The sequence below is a fragment of the Homarus americanus genome, unplaced genomic scaffold, assembly GCF_018991925.1.
Source record: "Homarus americanus isolate GMGI-L3 unplaced genomic scaffold, GMGI_Hamer_2.0 scaffold45698, whole genome shotgun sequence".
Classification (NCBI taxonomy): domain Eukaryota; kingdom Metazoa; phylum Arthropoda; class Malacostraca; order Decapoda; family Nephropidae; genus Homarus; species Homarus americanus.
In genome coordinates, this window is record NW_024735554.1 from 3692901 (window position 1) to 3715788 (window position 22888).

The 22888-nt window shown below is 40.3% G+C and overlaps 1 protein-coding gene across 3 annotated transcripts in view; it reads right to left on the minus strand.

Moving 5' to 3' along the window:
• Window positions 1-1357: 1357 nt before the first annotated feature.
• Window positions 1358-22888, minus strand: part of LOC121871402 (adhesive plaque matrix protein-like) — a 39994-nt gene continuing 18463 nt past the window's right edge. The window contains exons 2-6 of one of the 3 annotated variants that reach the window (XM_042373647.1): window positions 16414-16785; window positions 14927-16135; window positions 14702-14890; window positions 5045-5152; window positions 1358-3821 (exon numbers count right to left, since the gene is read on the minus strand). In XM_042373647.1, coding sequence (XP_042229581.1) covers window positions 2595-3821; window positions 5045-5152; window positions 14702-14890; window positions 14927-16135; window positions 16414-16785 — 3105 coding nt within the window. In that variant the 3' untranslated portion in view covers window positions 1358-2594. Of the gene's footprint in view, window positions 3822-5044; window positions 5153-14701; window positions 16136-16413; window positions 16786-22888 lie in introns of all 3 variants that reach the window. The other 2 variants (XM_042373645.1, XM_042373644.1) reach the window with 2 other exon arrangements.

Consider the following 22888-nt stretch of genomic DNA (forward strand, 5'->3'; position numbering starts at 1 on the left):
GTTTTCGGTGTTCAGATGAGGAGGCGACCTATACTCTAAAGCAATTTTTAACCTTGTTATAGGTTAGGTAAGGTTTTCAACAGTTTGTTTGGTGTTCTTTTTAGTATTTTACCCAACATTTTCCCAATACTTCAAAGCCCTGCCCACTTATTCATCAATCTTCCCAAGTAAAGATATGGCTGCTTGACTTCTCTTCTGTTTAGAATGAAATAAGTGCAGGTCTCATTGGCCCTGAGGTTACTGGTACTGTCTAAGGTCAACGTAGATGCTTTGGTGAGGTAGTTCAAGGGACCTGTCTTACCAAATGTGAGTAACCAATTCAACAGGACACAAGTGTTGTACTGCACATTGTCTCATGGGCATTTCCTTGTAGGCTGTGGGACCAACTTGGGGTATCTAAAAGATATCCATACAAACTTAATCATGGGTCTAATCCAGCAAACATTCACCTACCTGGCGCAAAAAAAAAAAAAAAAAACTCAGACGGTTGTACAAGGCCAATGATATGAAACAAAACCAACAAGTAAAATAACAAAATAACTATATAGGAAGTTTGCTCGATTCGAGAATTTAGCCGTTGACAAAACAACACTGTTAAACTTACAATTAATTAAATTACAATATACAGTTCTTAACCTAACCGAAACAGGAACACATAACAAGTGAAGACAGTTCTCATAATACAAATAACAATGTACTCATGATAACTCATCACTATGGAGAAGGTGAGACCCACAGCCGGCTACCATTCTGTTTAATCTGACTGGCTGTTCTCCGGAGTAGGGTGGTTAACCCAAACAGCAAACCTCAAATGAAGGAGTCGAAGCATTAAGATAGTCCAATGTGGCGACTCCTGTCAGTCCTCGCCACCCTTTTACTTAACCAATTTATGGCGACTGTCATAACAAGGGTAACAATATTGATATCTGGGAATAAATGTTACGATGACCGTCTGTGGAAGTTGAGGATCCTATCAAATGGTGCTGTAGGTTATGTAGTTTTATGATCTAGACCTCCACCATTACCAAAGAGATACTGTATAATTTAATGAGGTTGCTTATAACTGTGACCACGTAATGCCAGAGGTTATGGGTTTACCTTCTTCTAGACACGTTAAACACAAAGAAGGAAAATTCTCAGTTTTTCTGGAAACATGGAGCAGCTTACATAAGCAGGTGGTCACATGTATGTGAATTATCCAAAGATTTCATCCTCCAATTTAATTTACTCTTTACTGAATCACCCTATATAATCTTCATGTACAGGTATAATGATTAACATGGTAAAATGAGTAATCCCTAAACCGGTATTATGGCTTATTTAACCTTTAACTTAACTAAGCAGGTTGGAAAAAGTCTTTTAAAAATATTTGTTTTATTTTTCTTATACAAAAATAACGAACGACAAATCTTTTTGTCGTCACATGTACAAGTAGTAAACTAGTCATGAAATACAAAAGCAACGAAAGATAAATGTTTGATAAAGTTAAAAGCAATGATTACCGTATAGAATAATAACTAGATCAATTTGTACACAAGCGACTTTCAGCAGATGAGAGGTCATAAAATCCCGTAGAAACGAGTTGTGTATAACTGTAAGTTCAAGAGACAGCCATTTAAATATCATTCAAGACATTCATAATATTGTTTTTGCTAAATGTCTAACATCATCCATGGGGACAAAGAACAACATTTACTAAACATTGAAGGAACCGCAATATAGTATATGGAGGGTACTAGTATAGTCAATGGTAACACACACAGGATGGCCCTTTAACGTCAAGGACTGGAGAGAATCTTCGGAAACATGTTTAATATTGACAAGTGACGATATCTAATGAGCAGACTTACACAATTCCCAACAGGGATCGAGTTATATGGCATATTCTTATTGTTGAAAATTTCATATCAGTAACGGATGCAAGGGCGATGAGAAAGCGTCTCGTCTTTCTGGAGGAGGTAAAAATTTGGTACTACCAAAATGGGATACAAAGGTGTCCTCCATGCAGTGTGCCTTCACGGGAAGTGCTCCCATTCTCTTTAAATTCAAAAGTAAATCACTTTCTGTTACTGCTAACATGGAGTGAATATGTTATGAATGAAAACAACGAGAACATATACAAGTCTCAAACCTCAGATGACTCCAAAATTGTAAATGGACTCTTTATCTTCGAGGACAATCACCTAACTGTTTTCGGTACACTGCACCACTTTATATATCTTGTATCCGTCCCTGCATACATACAGTGCAGTTAACTCTTAGCTGAAGGTTGGTGAGTACGAGATAAATGTATGGGGAAAAAAAGGAAAATTGGTGTCGACGATGTGGGCACTTACTTCTACTGGAGATTTGAATTCCTTCAGTATTGAGACTCGCGACTCAACATTCTGTCACTGCTTTAAACTCTGTACTGACCTCACAACAAAGCCCACAAGTAAATAGTTTTCAACACAGCAAACCCTAAATATTATAAACTTAGGAAGAAAGTATACTAAGCTTACAACAAACTCCTTACGTGTTGTGAGCTTACAAAATAACAAACCCACTTATGATTACTTTCTAAACTGAAAAATACAGTTTGTAGAAGGACGAGGTCAGAAGTGGTAGAGTGGGGGAGGTGATGGGTAGATATCTGTCTCGTGCGGTGCTGGGATCTTGAGGCTGAGTCGCGGTCGATGGTCGTCCCCCCTCAAGATCTCCACACTGTCACCGTCATGTTGTTCCTGCACGTCGTGGGCGAGGTTGGTACGAGACCTCTGGTTCAGGAAGTAGGTCCTGGGCGGCGCTGGAAGCACGTTTTGCCGTAGGTGGGTGGGAGTCTCATGTCGTGGATATAGGTGGGCGGGGGCATGTTTCTGTGTGCGTGAGTGGTGGGTTGGGCGGGATGTATAGGGTAGCAAGACAGGCACCACGTGGGACCTACCCAAGGTATGGAGGTAGGCAACAGAATCACTATCAGGGCTGTAGAGGGTAGTGTGGGAGGCGGGCTGGTCCTCACTGTTATATTGGTACACAGGGGTCGACGAGAGTACAGGTGCTGGCGTGGGATTCTGGAAGGTGGTATGTGGGGGTGTAATGGTGTGGGCGTTCGTAGCCTTAGTGGTGGTGGGGGTGCGTGGAGAGGTAGGGCTGTGTTGAGAATTAGGAGTGTGGGAGGAGATGGGGACGTGGGAGGAGGATGGCGCGTGGTAGTTATTGTTGTTATTGTGGGAGAAGGAAGGTTTGATCTTGGACGTCGCTGTGCTCCTGAATCCATTGTCTGTCATGTGGGCGTTAGTCACGGGCGGGTAGGGAGTGGTGGTGAGTGGGGCTGACGTGGTAGTAGGTTGCTGCACTATTTCATGTGTCGGGGTGTAGGTGGGGAGGGTAGTGGTGTGGGGAGGAGGGGCCAAGGTTGAGGCTCGCCCACGCTCTACAACCAGCCTGAATGGGTTGGGGGAGACGGTGGCTACGTGCTCATGGAAATGTAGCTTCTGGTCGGCTGGGGAAGCGTGGGGTCGCTCACGGCTGGAGTGGTGGGTGGTTGGGTGTGGGAGAAGGCGGGGCCGTGTAGGGGGATGGTCAGGGACTTGAGGCACGTTTGGATTTTGGGTGGAGAAGTAGCCAGTGTCGCGGGGGCCTGGGTGAGTGGGGTGGTGGGGTGAGGGGCGCGGCACTGGACCCACAACACTCGGCCCTGATTTCCTGACCGGTGGTGTGGGCGCGGGGGGCTCAGGAGGCGTGGGCGTGTTCTCCTCGCCCTCGTAGTTGACCTCTGCCCTGAAGCCCTTGTCGTCGGCCACGTAGGTCACCACCTGCACTCGACCGTCAGGCAGCGCCACCTGAGGAGTCATAGTGAGAAATATGTGAGTTCATAATGACCCCCACTGTGATCTTGTGGATTTTGATAATCTCCTACATATAGAAGTGGTGCTTTAAACGCACACGCATGCATGGTACTATACAACGATTTACATGAAATAAGATCATCCGAATCAATTTGCTGTTATCTGATGAGCACAAAATCATAGAAAGCTAATAGTGAGCCACAGTCTGCCCCCCCCCCCTTACTTAAAATTTAAATACTTTATTGACCATAAAACTATTACATCAACAGGACAGGGTAGTATACTACTCCCACCCTCACCTTCCCCCTTTACTAATAATGTGCACGCGCAAAACAATGTCAACGCCCAGTCTGGCTGAAAGCTCCCTTCATTCCTCGCTTTGTTAGTGCCGAGATAACAATTATTATAATCAGTCTCATAATACTTATATAATTTGTATTCATCTGTGTAATAATTTTTGTGGTTCTAACCTAACCTAACCTACACCTAACTTGACTAAAAAAAGTGGTCTCTGCTCTAAGGACTGCCCATTAGGATTAGTGATTCGTTAGAGGAGTGCACCGAGCTCCCAGGTGATCCCCTCGTTTTCACGCTTGTGCATTATTAGCAAGAGGAGCTCTCAGACTGCCAAACCAGCAACATAAATGTACAACAACACTTGAAGCGAAAATTCCTGGCTTGTGATTAGCGTTTAATAATACGGCTTGGCATTGGTAGAGACCTCTGGAAAATTTGTCGCTCCCCAGCTCCTGCTCACACGAGGAAGGGGAAGAGGGTCCATTACGTGTAAATAAAATCCCTCACCAATGACTGACTGGCACTTGTGACGACCCCAGCCGTGGTGACCAATAAGTGGGGAAGACCTGGGAAGGAAAGCCGAAGCTCTTAACCTTTGTTCATCTTAACTGGTCTAAGTGTTCTGTGGCAGACGACTAGCACTTGCCAATAATCAACTTAACAAAGGAGGAAAGGTTGTGGGGGTGGATACAATTCACTAGTCTAGTATATCCCTGGACTTAATCGTGGCAAACTTGTGAGGGTCTCGGGAAATCTTCTTAACCCTTTAGAGAGCAATACAGTCTTCAGGTAATTCATTCTGGCGATTTTATTTCACTGAGAGCAACCCCTGTCATCTAAAGGGTTAAAGGAGCCTCTTTTTCCAATTTGATAGACCCGATAAAACACATTGTAGGATCCTCCGTGCCTATAGGACTCACCTTATAAGACCCGCTGACGGTGCGACCATCCCTGGCTTCGTAGCGAGCATGGTAGTTGCCGGTATCCTTAGATTCCACGTTGTAGCCGTACTTATACTGGTCAAAAATCTGCCGGTGACGGGGATATATATTAATTATTGTGGCTACCTTAGTGTATACAAAAAAAGATACAAACACAAAACTAAAACAACTCCGTTAGATGACACCTGCCTGAACAGAACTAAGAAATGTTAGAGAGAGAATATTTGCGGTTAGATTTCACACACACACACACACACACACCGTTTGGGTAACTTACGGCGGACCTTGTCTTAATGAGCATTGTCTAGTTGTTAATGGCAGAATATCATGCACAATGCTGTATACACATTAACCTTACGTCTTCAGCCAACAACAAAACAACATTCTTGCCTTAATGACATCAACATAAAGAAGTTCTCTCAATTGATTTTAAGGAGAATGAACAAGTTTCTATAATTCTCGTGACAATAATCAAGTTATAATAGTGATGTGTTGTCGTTGTTCTATTGTTATTACTTATTTATGATATTTAATATATTATAGAGTATAGAGTTCTAGACGAAGGGCTCCGAACTGTGTGTTAAATTTTTATCCACCTGGGGGATAATAATTGAGACAAAGTTGGGTGGGCTTATGACACCTGGTGGTTCATGTTCGTAATTATTTTCGATATCACTTTGACGGAGAAAAGAAGCTAGTTAACCCCCCTCTCCAGTGTTCTTGGGGAGTTTAACCATTACCCGGTGTTAATGCAAGAGAAAACAGTATGTATGTTTAGTAGAGTCACTGGATAAAAAACCCCGGATGCAGTGATGAGACAAGTTTGTATCATCAACACAATAACACTTACTGAAAAGACTTCCCACAGAAACACTCTGGCCGGACGGTAAAAGTAAAGCCAATAGAGGAAATAGACTTTATATCCATGACTTAACAGAAAGACAAAGTGATCTCTCCCGGTGTGTGTGTGTGTGTGTGTGTGTGTGTGTGTGTGTGTGTGTGTGTGTGAGGTCCAGGGAGCTTTGTTTAGGTTTTACACTGAAGAAGATAACATAAGATGGGTATAAAAGTAGTGGAAGTTTTATAAGTTTATTTTTGCGGTTTGTTTCTGTAGCCTCTAATGTTAACACGGGACCAGGAGCCTTGTTTCTGTGTAGGTGCAGAGTGGCTGATAAAAAAAAAGTTTTATGCCAAAATAATTATTTGGAAAAAGTTGCCAGCAGAAGTTAAAGTTCAGGGTAAATTGTGGTATAAAAACTTCCTTAAAACATTCCAGTCACCTCTATCATAATGCCGGAGAGAGAGAGAGAAAGAGAGAGAGAGAGAGGTGACAAGGGTTTGAATGAGCTATGAGGAATGAAGTTTACGAATGTTTCTTTTGTCACCAGATTGATCAACAATTCAGTTTTCACCATTGCTTGTATCTGTCCAAGAAGATGGAATGTCATAATACATTGTGGATGCTTAAGACCAATAACGATAATTCCAGCAAAGTAAGAGTTGTTTAAATGATCTCAATTTCAGGGTTTAAGAGAAGATACATAAGATAAAGGTAAGTTTTTGTAGGATTAAAATAAGTTAAAACAGATCGCATAGTTTGGGAGATTCATGACTAGGCTGGCCGGGGTAGATGATACCAGAACGGATTAAGATGAATTGAATGTATAGTTAAAATTTAAGTATAGATTAAGGTCATTACCAGGGAGGAAATTTGTGTTTTAGTAAGGAATAAAAAAAATAATTAACACCTGTAATGAAACTGGATCGTGTTTGTGGGTGACCCGGATATAACACAACTTTTACAATAGGGTTAGAGGTGGTTGGAAGTTTTGGCTGAGTAACCGAGGTTGATTGCTAGCTTCAGTGACGTTTCATACATTATAATTATCTATCATCATCAGACTGAATTGGTGAAAAGTGACCCGATAAAAAGAAGTTCACTCGACAGCTAGTATTTAAGTGGATAAAGTAAAAAAAAAACCGTTCTGCGTGTGTTAGTGACCTCAGGAAACCTCGGCAGAAAGCAGATTTACGGAGTAGATAGAGTCCAACGATGATTTACCCTAAAATGGCATTCTAATGAAGAGGATAAATGACACTCCGTCTTCCCCAACTCTGGAAGGTACGTGGAAAAACTGACTCGTTCTAACAGCACTCTGAGGTTTTAATTCTAGCGTTGCGAGTCGACTTGTATTTGTTCAATGTTTTATTAGTAAACGTGGAGAAAACATTACTCAAATGAATAACAGTTGGGTATTCGTTATTTTATTAAGTAATCTTTCTCTACGCATCAGAATTCAAATGTGGAGTGTAGTCAGTACCAGCCTGATAGAACATTATTGTTATATCTGTGTACGCTATAAAGAGCTACTGTAATCATGTGTTACGATAGTCAATACTTGATAAAGCACATTAAGGAATGCCTTTGATCTTCATAGGTACAAACTCTCTCCCCACTTTCTGCTACAGTACCTTTTACTCTCTCACTTCTTAGGCAAAGGCGAAAGGGAAACGGCTACTTCTGTGTATAGCATCCCACTAAAAGGTCATAAAATAAAGTATTGGAAACTTCTGGAGACTTTAACAGCTGACGGCACAACACACGCTACACCACCTGTCTACCTTCTCTATAACAGTACAACTCAACTATTGATACATGAATAAATTAACACACAGAGAAATGGTAAAACAACTTATGAACTAAAGACTGATGTATGTGTGTGGGGGGGGACGCAAATGAAAATCAGGTAAGTGTCACTGTTAAATCTATGCCCCGAAGGTGTACCGTATCCTTGCTATTCAATGTAAACATCTTCTGGTTTAAATTACAATCAACAAGTCTTTCAAAAGCATTCTATATTATCTAAAGTATTAGACTAAAAAAAACAATCACTTCACCAGACAGACCTCAACACACACACTTCCCGCCACGACCACCGACCGTCACACAAGTCGAGTTTAACACACAAACGTTACCACACCGTCTGCTGTCCATGTTTACTAATTAGTCCAATAATAGAAATTAAAATGAATGTAGAATGTGTTCATGAAGCTGAGTGCGTGACTCCTCCCCGTCACCAGGCCGTAAATATATCCAAGTGAAGACTAGTGGTACAGTACTTGGTGGTATTGATTATTACTGGACTATCAGCGTACATTAAACTGTACTGTCTTAAAATTAAACCTTCTCCTCTGGTACTTGTAAGGAATGAAAAACTGTCGCAATATTATACTCATGAACAAATGATCTATTAACAAATAAAATACATACTGTATCTTATATTAACTTGAAATTTTGGTTGTATATGGATGTGTAATGTGTGTATATTGTTGAATAGAATAACGCCAGTCACATATTTAAAGCTGCTTTCGACGTGTAGTACATCTTAAGAGTACCGCTCGGTCACCTTTGTCTAATATGTAAACAAAGATGACCAAATCCTAACCTTGAAGTGTTCCCATAATTTCCCACTTTCTACAAATTACTGTTACTTCACACACACACTATCCATACGTTACAATGCATCTCCCTTCTAACACACTTAATGACCTTGAGTAATTACCACAATTAGGTATGATAATAACCTTGAATCATTACCACAATTAGGCATGATAATGAACTTGCGTAATCAACATCGGTGGGTAATATTTAGGTTTAATGTGTTGTTCTATAATTTTGGTTCACTGTGAGCTACGTTTCAGTCTTCTTGGTAAATATATTTGACCTAGACACCATAATTAACCCGACAAATGTTTTAAAATCTAACACAATATAAACCTTCTGGCTAAATTAGTAGTAAATCTAGGTCAAGGAGACTTAGCTTAGTTACATAAGTTGTGCAAAAAAAAAAATATATATGACTCTTCATCCGGACATTTTTGGCAGCATTTCCCTACACGTCACCACCGGCCACTGTACCGGACACCACCACTAATTCCCCGGCAATTAGCTTAACCTACAACTCAGCAGTTCATCTGTGGTCACCCTCGAGACTCATAAACAAACCACAATTTGGTGAAACATGACAATATATTGTTGAGATGTTTTCGTTAAATACCGACAAAAATAAATCTTGTGTGAAAGGAACAGTAAAAAATAATTCCAAGGAAAAAAGTTGGATGACGTTACATGGTGGGAAGAAATATTGGAACGTGTCTTTACTTTAATAAGACAATTACAAGATAACGATTAAAAAAAATGGTACTGAAAGAAGCCCAAGAAAAAAGAGTGAGAGAAATAATTAAATATAATTGTCAATAGATAAATAAACATTAGTCAATACTGTTTACGTGATTCTCGGGGAATTAAAAATGCGTCAGTTAAAATTTTCTATAAGATATCAAATTATTTTATAATGAATCAAGTAAATACAGGATATCTAACTTTGCGGTAACTATAAAAAATAAATATAAATAAAAATGCACGATCTTGAAAACTACACAAACAGCAGACAGAGACAAAGAACATATACACAAACAAAATACAAACGAAAAACAAGAAAAAGCGATTAACCTCTTGTAATATCGTGATTGTTTGCTGTAAGGCGCCAATAAATGCGAATTATATCACCGAGCAGTCGAGGGACACACATCATAGACAAGAGTCAAAGATACTGGAGATGAAGGGGAAGGAGGCCGATGTTTCGTTTAATATTCCCATCATTAATCTTCTCATATCATAAAGTTACCCACGGCCTGGCTGGTATATGACAATGAACTAATGTACGGAAATTTAACTTTGACTTCCCTAAATACAGCTTGACACTGAAGTTCAAGTTCATAGTACAGTATATGGATTATAGTGTATAACATTCAATTTATACAATATCTCGGCCTGGGCAAGTTGAACAAGTCTTCCGTGAGTTTTCAAAGCTTCATACACCTCTAAGCCCCCTGAGTCGAGATGTGGGAACATACAGTATCTCACTTATGCTTTCATAATGATACCGGCTAAAATGAAGTCCATAATGCACCGAGATATTACCGTAACTTGGCATATTTACTTATCCACGGCAGCCAGGAAATGATTAGCATATACCTGTACAGTAAGCTACTAAACCCGGGACCAAGGGAGTGTGAGCGAGGCGCCCTCCCGTGTGTGGGAGACCATAACAAGGCAGCAACATGATCCACTTTCACCCGCTTCCCGCACCACCGCCCACCACTCTCACCCACCCACCTTACCAACGCATAAACAAAACTCTCGCTTTCTTCTTTTTTCGCATGAAAAAATATTCATATTGTGGTATTGGTGATAATTGTTTTGTAGTGGGTTGATGCTCATTTGTTTTGTGATGTTCTCACGTGTATATATATATATATATATATATATATATATATATATATATATATATATATATATATATATATATATATATATATGTGTGTGTGTGTGTGTGTGTGTGTGTGAGTTTTACAGAGAATAAAATCGCATGTCTCTGATATTGCAGACGTTATTGCAGGTCTGTAAATATAAACATGCATGTTTACAAGCAAATATCCACACAGAGTAACTTGCCAGTATATGTAACAGCACCAAGAGTGAGATTCTGTAAGTCCAGACTTAACCATCACTGGAATATATTCAGGCATATTTAAAACTCCATACATGCCCAGTACAGGTACTTGTCAAGAGTGCGTAACAGAGAATTGACCGAAAGCCCGACCGGCTACTAAGTTGATAAGTGGCGAAGATAAAGTAAACCGTACAGGGTATACCAGCGGCGGCGTAAGACTCCAGAGCTTGACGCAATTCTCTACCAACACACAGCGACGCCTCACCATCGCCGTCACTAATACTATGTTTATGTGTTGCTCAATCACCTTAACTACTGTGACGTATTTTTTAAGAGTAGTCGAACTCACCCTAGCTACAGTTGATTGTTAATTTCCCAAAAGGGTTATAAATTAACACGCCATTAAACTGTGGGCCATGAAACACCTCCATATTCCTTGATCAATAATAAAACAATACTTCCAAACTCACTCGCGTCTTTTATTTATTTTAGTGTTTCTATGAGAGGCATTAATGGATAGAGATAGTCTACTAATACACACTTATTTGTACTTGATAAATGATCAAGTCGGTGTACAGTCGCTGTCTCCATTGTGCATCACCACCGTATAGGTCCATTATCCCTTAAGCTAAATATTTCGCAAGTCATTTATATTTCACGTAGCTACAAGAGTCCCGGACAAACATTTCCTCTAGCGATTAGTGGCAGTCCTTTTTTTTTCTGTCATTGTTACCGAACTTACAAATGTTCACAAGTATAATTTTCCCTTTCTGTCTTTGTTCCTTAAGAGAACTACGCCATTACAGGTTAAATTAATTCTTCCATTGTTACAAGATTCGACAAGAAGAGCTGATTTAACGCATATTGTTCATTGTTCGAGGGTGCCCAAGTGTTCACTACGGTTGGCTGAGTCACTAAGGTGTCCGCCATATAATGCATCAAACACTAACTACTTCATGTGTTTACAAGTTCATCTAAACAGCTACACTACCATCTACCTTTTAGCTTCATGACTGAAACAATATCCCACTTAATAGCTACGAAGATTTTGCGTTTAAAATATAATTCAATTTTAAATAATCAACTTGACACCAAAAGCTACACTGCGTTAGGACGGTGCTATAGTATATTAAACAGAAACATTATCTGTTCAAAGGACTCGCTACTGTATCGCCATCAACCGTACAATTATCAATTTCTTTTCATCTCAAAATACTACTCTTCTTCCTCTCGTATTTTCTTCGCTGTATCACCTAACACTAAAATATCATCTTTACACACTTATTTATACACACACACACACACCACTTCTAATTGTGTATAAGTAATAACTATGAACATCACTTGTTATCTGCCGGGAGCGTGAGTGACCGCTTGTTTGTGTACCGTGCAAGATGACCTTAGATCAGGTAAAGCCTCATCCACCTGGTCTGAGTTTTACCAGCTAATGTCTGTCACTACTTACACACAACAATATCAAGAGTAAGAATATGTCTGAATAAAACTCCCACGGTACTGGCAACATATGTATTATTGAAGCCAAAAAAATTAATACTGAAACGCCACAGATAAGATGTGAGAATACTTGATATTGTCTATAATAATCTAAATAATAATTACATTGAATTCATGACAGACACACGACCGCATTTATAGGCAGGTGTAGTAAATGACCTGAGAACTGGCATTAATTAAGACTAGGTCACTGAAACACAACACCTGGCATTAATTAAGACTAGGTCACTGAAACACAACACCTGACATTAAGTAAGACTAGGTCACTGAAACACAACACCTGGCATTAATTAAGACTAGGTCACTGAAACACAACACCTGGCATTAATTAAGACTAGGTCACTGAAACACAACACCTGGCATTAATTAAGACTAGGTCACTGAAACACAAACACCTGGCATTAATTAAGACTAGGTCACTGAAACACAACACCTGGCATTAATTAAGACTAGGTCACTGAAACACAACACCTGGCATTAATTAAGACTAGGTCACTGAAACACAACACCTGGCATTAATTAAGACTAGGTCACTGAAACACAACACCTGGCATTAATTAAGACTAGGTCACTGAAACACAACACCTGGCATTAATTAAGACTAGGTCACTGAAACACAACACCTGGCATTAATTAAGACTAGGTCACTGAAACACAACACCTGGCATTAATTAAGACTAGGTCACTGAAACACAACACCTGGCATTAATTAAGACTAGGTCACTGAAACACAAATGACACCTCCATGTTATCTAATTCAACTAATATACAACAATATAGCATCAATCTAACAGTGATACGAGTCAAGGTGTTGGATCTCAGAATGATAACAGGTAACAATAGTATTCAGCATCAGTATATACTTGTCACGTAGCGAGGGAGGAAATAGTAGGAGTCGTGATGTGTGAGGGTGACACTTGATGTATGTAGCCTTCACCCACAGTGTGTTAATATACCCGACACCTCCAACAGGGTGTGGCACTGAGGAGGGGGCGGGAGGTAAGGAGAGGAGAATGTGGCACTGAGGAACGTAGATGGAAGAGGGTATTTGAGGGGAGGAATGGGGAAGAGAGGGGTCATAGGCGAAGGGAGGGGGTGAGAGAAGGAGGGGGAATGTGGGGAAGGGAAGGATGATGACGAGATGGGGAGGAACACATGGAACGGGACGGGATGGGGTGGGCGTGAGGAAGGAGGAAAGGAAGGAGGGAGGTGATGACCCTCAGGTAGCGAGGTATAATTAAATCTACCTGTGTGAGTGAGATGGATGTGTCGTCTTCTGTTGCTTCTTACCACTCTCTCCCTCTCATCCTCCCTCTCTTTTACCTCACACCCTTACTCTCTCTCTCTCCCTCCCTCTCTTGCCTCACTCTCTCCCTCCTTCTTCCTTATCTCACACTATCACCCTTATTCTCTCTCTCTCTCTCTCTCTCTCTCTCTCTCTCTCTCTTCTACGTCCCCTTTTCTTCTCTTTCAGTTTCCTCTCCCTCTTTCTCTTCCCTTCTCTTTATTTCCCTCTTTAAATACCCTGTCTCTCTCTCATTTTCTCTTTATTAGCTTTCTTTACCTTCCCCGACTCCCAGATGAGGCATAGATGGTCTTGTTAGCTCGCGTGTGGTGCAGTGTATAGATCCACAGTCAGGTGTTGAAAGTGGTATTGATATATAATCATCCTTTGTCGTTATTTATGACCTCAAACCTAAAAAAATCCAACCACAATAACAGGTAACTTGAGCCATGACGAGTTACCTCCCTTCCACCCCACCCATTCTATCCCTGACCCCTTCCTACCCACCCACTCCCCTCCCACCCCACCCACTCTATCCCTGACCCCTTCCTACCCACCCACTCCCCTTCCATCCCACCCACTCCACCCCTGACCCCTTCCTACCCACCCATTCCCCTCCCCACCCCACCCACTCCCCTCCTGAGCTGTCGGGATGTGAAAAGATATATATATTTTTAGGGGGAGTTGAAGTGATGTTGATCTAGGAGTCTATTATAAAAATCTACACCACAAAAACAAAAAAATGATATTGTTTTGTGACCCTAAAAAACGTAGAAAGTGTTGTTAAAATGCTGAGGAATTTAGAATGGCTCTTTTTGAAGTACGTAAGTTAGTGAATGTTCTATTATTAGTGAGTTAAAGAAACAAACTAGAGAGAATATATATAGATCAAGGTTGTGGAAGATTGAATTTGGAAACGTAATAAAAGCGAAAACATTGACAATATAATCACAGAGATAAAACAAAGAAAATGTCCTTATTAATTTATGAACTAATGGTATATATTAGATGCAATAATCATACATAAAACATTACAGAAAGGAAATGATACGTTTTGGAAATGAATAAAAAATCGGTAATTGCATGTCGTAGCTGAGTTAGGAAATGATTGAACACTTTTATGGATAACTACTTATTTATTATCTTTTATTTACGTTAACTATTTTCTGGGATATTCAAGGTTGTTATGGACTATGCTGTGGGGAGAGAAGAGAGTAGAAACATTGCCTGTAACACCTAAGAGCAGGGAAGGGCACACCAGGGAGTTTTATAGATGACGAAACTCTACATCAAAACCTCAACAAAACAAGACTCACTTACCCCAGGCTTGTCCTCATAGTCATCATCTAGATACTCCTGGCTGTCCTCATCATACGCTGGTTCTGGAGCATAGACTGGTTCCTCATCATACGCTGGTTCTGGAGCATAGACTGGTTCCTCATCATACGCTGGTTCTGGAGCATAGACTGGTTCCTCATCATACGCTGGTTCTGGAGCATAGACTGGTTTCTCATCATACGCTGGTTCTGGAGCATAGACTGGTTCCTCATCATACGCTGGTTCTGGAGCATAGACTGGACCTGAAGCGTAGACTGACTTGGGAGCATATCTAAAATCAGAGGCATAGACCGGCTCCTGGTCATATACTTGATCTGTGGTACGAACAGGGTCATGATCATAAGCTGGTTCTGTGGTGTAGACAGGTAACGAGGTGTACACTGGGTCTCGTGGATCATACACTGGGTATCGTGGATCATACACCGGCGCTTGTGGATCATACACTTGCTCAAATGAATCATAGTCTTCATCCTGGGGAGCATAAATCACTTCAATGCTGCTGTGAGGTGTTGTGGTCAGTGGATCTAGAACCACTTTCTTGGGCACCGGTGTGTACTTGGCCTCGGTCACCTGCTCAAACGCGGAAGGTTCGGTCTCGAAGTAATATGGCTCGGATTCATATTGTTCGCTGACGGGCGATTCTGAAGCCTTGGGTTCGTAGAGGTTTGGTCGGGGATTATAACTGGGTGAATCATCTTCATACACTGGCGATTCAGGTTCATAGCCAAGTTTATCATGGTTATAGGATGGTGGTTCGGGTTCGGGTTCATAATCATGTTCGTAACGCGATGGTTTAGGTTTATAGACAGGTGAGTCAGGTTCATACGAGGGTGGTTCGCGTTCATAGGTTGGGATTCGAGAGGTGGTATAAGGCGTGACGGTGGTGGACTTTGCCTTCAATGTAGACTTCTTCCGAGTGAGGACTGGTCGGTAGCGGAGTCTTTTGTCTCGCTGAGGGGCCTCCGTGGGTGCGGGCGTTGTCGTGGGCGATGGCACGGGTATGGGTGTCAGTCTCCGTGGCAATGGTCGATTTAAGACTCTGGCTACGCCTCTCCTTCGTGCCGTCAAGCCTCTGGTGCTCAGCGGAGTAGATTCGAGCTCTACAGACTCGTCCTCGGTACTTTTTGATTCTTCGTCCTTAATGTTCGTCTTCATGCCCCAGCCTCCTCGAATTTTCTTGTAGCGTTCTCTGAGCTTCGAGGCAGCAGTGAAGGACGGGAATGATGATCTGGAGGTGGTGCTAGTGGAAGATGATATACTGGAGGTGGACATAGAGGTACTGGTGGAGGTGGAGGTGAAGACGGTGGGCTCGGAGGAGGTGGTGGGGAAGGAATACGTAGGTGCGGGTTTCTCAGTGGTGACTAACTGTGGCGTCTCCTCCACCTGAGGGATGGAGGGAGGCGTAAATAGCACTGACTGCAAAAATGACAAAGAGTGAATAATTTACCCGCACTTAGTTCAGTTAAGATCTATACATTTAGTGGAAAGAATAGAATATAGATTGTTTACCATTCTAAGTCAGAGGTAACTAGAGCAACAAAATGAAAATGTTCAGTGTGAGAAAATAAAACATATTTGATCAACTGAATCAAAACATTCACTGTAAATGTCCATATATGTGTTAAAGAAAAACATCCAAAATAACAATCAATCAAGTAAATCTAAGTAATTCTCTCTCTCTCACACACACACACCTGGTCCTCCGGATATTGGGGGCGAGTCCTGATTCTCTTCCTGATGGGCAGACCCAGTTGTTGTCGTCTCAGCAGCAACAGCCGTCGTCTCTCGGGGTCCAGCGGTCGTCGACGCCTCGCCCCTGGCCTTCGTCGTACCAGAGGTCGTGACACAGAGTCGGACAACTCGTAGCTCTCGTCGTCGTCAGGGAACAGCGACTGTCGGGTCACCGTGGGTTGGTGCCTGGAAGGGGACCCTGTGTATTCATCTTCGTCGTCATCTACAGCTGGGTCGTGGACGGCCTGTGCAGGTGGGTCGTTCTTCTGGTCGTTGGGCCGGGGGTGACCTCGTGATTCCTGGGCCCATGCGAACCCAGCCAGAAGCAAGGTCACCTGCAGAGAGAAAGGGACGAACGGGTTAGAACTGAGGTCAACAGCCAGCATGACGCAACAACTATGTCAGGTCATGACGATAAATATCATGATTCTTATTACCTTTGACCCTGAATAAACTTAAGTCATTTCCACTTCCTCACGATATCAATTACTTATACTATGAAACAAAAGTTTGGTTACAGCAGGGCGTGGTGGAGGGCTTAGTCACGGGTCGAGGGGCTAAACTTACATGTGTGTGTATCTATCCTTGTGTGTTTTAATTCTCTAGATGTAAAAAATATATGAAAACAAATCCCAAACCAGAAGTTGTATACTATCAATATAACTAACAGGATGATGACTTTTGTAGGATTCTCTCATTGTTCTTGAAAGTCTATCCATGTCTGTTTTGAAGTCCAGTACTGTGGTTGTACTCACGGCTTTAGCTGGTAAACTGTTCCATAGGTCTTCCACCCTCTGCTTGAAGTACAGTACTCCCTTGTGTTCGTTCTATAGGGCAACTTAACGAGTTTCAAGTTATGACATCTCTAAACATTACTCTGGGTTTACTTCTTGCAACCATTCAGGGTTTTAATTGTCGTTTCTTGTCTGAAAATTTGTTAGTCCTAAGGCTGTGTTGCGCCTTTTCTAATGAGGTCTTTTAAATGTATGGTCTCCACGCTGGTATACAGTTAGAGAATATTTATTTAGAACAAACCTACGAGAGAACCCGAGTTGAGAACAAATAAAGGCTAATGAGAAAAACGAGATTGTCACAAATATAAATTAAAATTGAGAAAATGAGTTCAGTTACAGAATATAGTTTTCACACAATTCAGCTTTAATAACTTCATCTACCTCACTATCACACAACAGTACTGCCACTGAAATAAACAAAAACCCTTCTAGGACCTTCGCTACATAGGGAAAAAATACTCTACCATAACTAGATACATTTATTTATTACTTGCTAGAAGATAAAATTACGGTAGCTAATCTGTTTTCGACGTTTCTATTCAATGTTGTCGTCCCGAGGCTGCAGGCGTTACGTCAATACTCAAACCATTGCTGCTGTTTTATGCTATATTTGTGTATATTATCGTAAGTCAGGAAGCTTAGTGCATTTTTTATATTCTTTAGTTACGAGTGAAATTTTTTATTACGTTTGAAAATCTCGTGGAGTGGGTGAATGGGTTGGTGGGCGGGAGGGTGGGCGGGATGGGGACTACCTCGCTTGGAAACTCCCACGGCGAACACAGTGAGGCAACATCTTATCCACACGTTCTGTTTCCGTTCTTGCTAAACGTAAGAAGGCGTGTCACAGGAGACGTTATTTCCGGTCCTGGGTGTGGTGATGGTAGTAGGGCTGATGGTGGTGGTAGTGGTAGTAGTAGGGGTGATGATGGTGGTAGTAAGGGTGGTGATGGTGGTAGTAAGGGTGGTGGTGGTGATGATGGTTGTAAGGGTGTAGTGGTAGTAGTAGGGGTGGTGATGGTGGTGGTGGTATGATTGGTGGTAGTAGTAGTAGTAGTAGAGTAATAATAATAATAATAATAATAGTAATAGTAGTAGTTGATAGTAATAGTTGATAGGAGGAGTAGTAGTAGTAGTAGTAGTAGTAAAAGTAGCAGTAGTACCAACACATAATGGTTTCCACGTTAGTACAGTTTCCAACGGTCATACCCATACAAACCCCCAATTGAACCCTGGTATAACATGTGCATTGTCTTATCCGAGTTCACAATAACCGGAAGAAAGCTTAACACCACCCAATCACCACAACCACCACTACCACCCCGTCCCTCCCCCTACGTGAAGTCATCGGTTGTACCCACACAGCAACGCCGTCAACACGTTTCCATGACAACATTAAGAGATTGAGGTATTTGTTAACGCAGAAACATGGAAAATATATGTTTTTATCATCCTGTCCTTATTTAGTTCTTTGTTTCTCTTTATTTTTTTATTATTATTCATACGCAAGTGACACAAGAACAAAGAAACAACGTAAGTGGTACACAATAAGTTGTACAAAAGGCAAGTGGACTGAGATCTTTGGAGACACTTTTAAAACAACAAAACAAATCAATAAAGAATAAAAAACAAGAAAAATCATCTGATAAAAGACGAGAAAAAAAATAGGTCGACGCAGTATACAGTCGTGAGCAAATCTTTAAAAGGAACCAACCCTTTCCTGTTGCCCACAAACCCGGTTACTAGGAACTGTCACTAACTCTTCCCGTGCTCTATTTTAGAACTTAATCCGATTTATTTTATTTGAACTTAATAAAATTATCCATCACTTAAACTCTATTTATAAATGATGTTGACAGATGCTATGAATGCAAAAGATATGCAACAAGGAAAGTAGTAGGGGAAGGCTGCCCGTTGCCTGTCCATTTAACATATCACGTTTTGGCGCGCGCCGGGTTGTCCAAGATCACTGAACCGAAGCTGAAATTGCAAAGGTTACGTCTGCATTACCATTTTGAGACACCCCTACAACACCTGTCCCTAATACATGAAGTGCAACACCACACTTTCTCTCTCTTGTGATGTAGTTTGTGAAGGTCGCCACGTTAACTACCAGAGAAATGACGGTACTGAGTGGGGTGGTTATGATGGTTGTTGGAGGTAATAATGATACCAACAGTTAAGTTGTTTGTACTTGTTGGAAGGTCAAATAGTAGATACAGAGGTAATGACAGTTTTTGTGGTAGTGATTCAGCAAAAAAGCTTCTTCAAGACTAAAAATTACTAGGTGTTGGCGAGACTTGACCATTATTTTTCATTCTTTACCGTTGCTGCCTTCAATATTTTTTTTTCTCATCTCGTGTTTAAGATAATAAATGTTGAAAGAAAAAAACAAACATTGTCTATTGCACGATGATTTACAATATATATCGAGCTGAATTTTATCACCCTTTTATCGTCATTCTCTCTTCAAGCATATATATTTATTTATTTATTTATTTATGTAGAAACTATAAAAGAATTTCGATGACCAGAACCCGAATGAGTAAGAAACTTCGCACACGGAACCACGGAACATTCTTATCAAATCTCGGCAAAATCTGAATCAGTAGTTTTTCACAAGTCGAAGATAGAAAAGTTAGACTAAGTGATTTCAGAATGATTCGTATTCTAGGTAGGGGTAGTCATATGTAACCCACCCAAAAATTATGGAACCGGGCTACACCAATCACGTGAGATGATAAAATATTACTGTAACAATTAATTTATAAATGTGTTTAAAAAAAATGTCTGGGTGTACCAAAACATGACCGTAACACACTCGTAACTTTTATGTCAATTAACAACCAGTTTTATTATGGTACAGTTATTACCACTCACTCCCTTCAGGTATTTATCTAAATCATTATCTCTTTAAAACCATTTCTGAGATAATAAATCAACATTTCATCTTACACCGTCTCCCTCATGGACCAATAACAAAGCATGGTTTCTACACTCTCTGCCTAAGGATATAATTGTCTTCCATCACGGAGCAATATTATAGTCGCTGAACATAAGAGCTGGGCAACTAGTGTGTGCAATTTTGATGTGATGGGAAATTAATAGTTGTTTTTATTTTTGTCGTTATGTATAAGATGATGTATTAATATGGAATCATTTCTGGGGTATAAATTTAGTGTGTTAGTGTGTGTGTGTGTGTGTGTGTGTGTGTGTGTGTGTGTGTGTGTGTGTGTGTGTGGCCCCAGAGTCATAGCATGAAACATTAAACAACTATAACAGGGATAAACAATAGGGGTACGAGTATATTAGTTACCACAAAGAACTAACTGTATTATTTTTCATTAAACTCATCCTAAGTTCCACAAATTCCACAAATTACGTAATATATGTCAAACGTTAACTCATATGCAATTCGTTATAACTGACTTGATATTGATGTTGAAAGTTTATTTAGCCAGAAAAATACAGATACAGAGCGGATAATAATAACAATAGTAATGTAATCACTAAATATTACGTTAGGTCTAGTGTTTTGGTTGGCTCTCATTCTACATTCAGTTTATACACCGCAAGCGAGTCCCTCAAGCATGACGGCCCGTTAGAAGTAGTAGGGATAAGGCAAATTACATTAAGCTTACAGTACACAAGAAGCCAGTGTGGTTTACGATGCACTCGACCGCCTACACTTCCCCAAATGTAAAATTAGGTTACTAATTTACAGCTGGGTGAACTAGGGGTGCCCTGGGCGTAAACCAGTTAAACTTGGGACATTAGGTCAATGCTGTATCCATTCAGTCATCTGATTCTTAATGAGTTGACATTCAACTGATTTTTTTCATCGACATTTGGAAGAGTAACTTGCATATATTTAGACATGAATTTATGAAATAGTGATTCTTGGCATCTTTCTTTGTCCGTCTAATCATTGTTAGTATTAGGTAGTAGGTAGTTACCAAACAGGGAGGTACTACGGCCTGGGAAGATATTGGAAGCATAATGTGTTGTCTAATGGTAGACCCTGCTGCCATATGTGACCAAGTCCCAGGTTGATGATCTGACTTTCTGCCTCATTTACACACAATTGCAGGGTCTCAATTGTTTCTCTTACTTTGACAACACAACATACATATATTGTTTCTCACCTTTGATTTTTTTTTCATTTTTGTATTTCTTTATGGTTCTTTATTATTATTATTATTATTATTATTATTATTATTATTATTATTATTATTATTATTATTATTATTCATTATTATTATTATTATTATTATTACATTTTCCCCCCAGGCCCCGATGTGGGTCAGTGACCTGTGCCTGGGTGTGCTAATCCCTGTAAAATAAATAAATAAATAAATAAATAAATAAATAAAATACATTTACTACCGGCGTCAAACGTAACAAGTGGGGGAGGGGGGAGGGGGGGGAGGGGGGAGGAGGAGGGAGGTTAAGGAACACCAACCAACACCTTATCTTCAACAGAAATACGAAACCTAATCATACAAATTCAGCGTGAAGCAAATGTTCTTGTGAATCTGTACAGTGTGGGAAAAGGATGAGTAGGCATATTGCTACTAGTCAAGTTCCTCTTCCTCCTGGGAAAAGGACGAGTGGTCAAGTTATAATTTGTTATTTACTTCTTCCTCCTGGGAAAAATACACGCTAGAGTGACAGAGCGTGGCGGATAACCATAGATCATAGTCCTCGTAATTAAAATATATATAATTCATATACAACTTTAGTACAATCTCTGCGTCTTTACTGGACCACTAGTGTCATACCGTAAGTGAGCCAGGTAAGTGAGCCAGGTAAGTGAGCCAGGTAAGTGCACAGGGGTGGCGTGTTGTGACGGAGTAGGCTAGGGTAACGTGACGCAGCTTTAACTTACGCAAACTATTCGCGGGAAAACCTTCATCTTGGGTGTGGCCGAGTCAGCTACCTAGGCAGTGAGTGACTTAGTACCTGGACCCTGAACTCTATTCACTATGGCAGAATCATGACTTTAGGCTCGTAGTATTTCACCAGCATCATTGTCTCTCCACATACTATATACTCAGGGTTTTCCTTTGTGGCTAAGCTACAGTAGTTTTTGAAAGGATGCAGAGAGAGATAACAAATCTACGTGAACAATGGAACACAAATCTTACACGTCAAGGCATTATTCTTCTAACATTTCCTACAACTCTAGTTAAAGATTGTGTTGTTTCACTCCAAATGTCAGATAAAAGCTGTCATCACTTACACGATATCATATGGAATTCATCACATTAGTTTTCATGATGTTATTTCTCTCGCCTAGAAACTGTTATTATTATTATTATTATTATTATTATTATTATTATTATTATTATTATTTTTTTTTTTTTTTTTATTATTATTATTATTATTATTATTATTATTATTATTTATTATTATTATTATTATTATTATTATTTTTATTATTTCATTATTATTATTATTCCCCCTCTTAAAACTAATGCTACTACCCGTATTGCTATTACTGCTACTACTACTACCACTAATAATAATAATAATAATAATAATAATAATAACTGTATTCCTATTTTACAGGTGTTTTCCCCGTATGATGAAGCGTTACCAAGCAGGTGTTGATCCCCTGATTCTTAGCATCTGAGAGGTGTTAAGG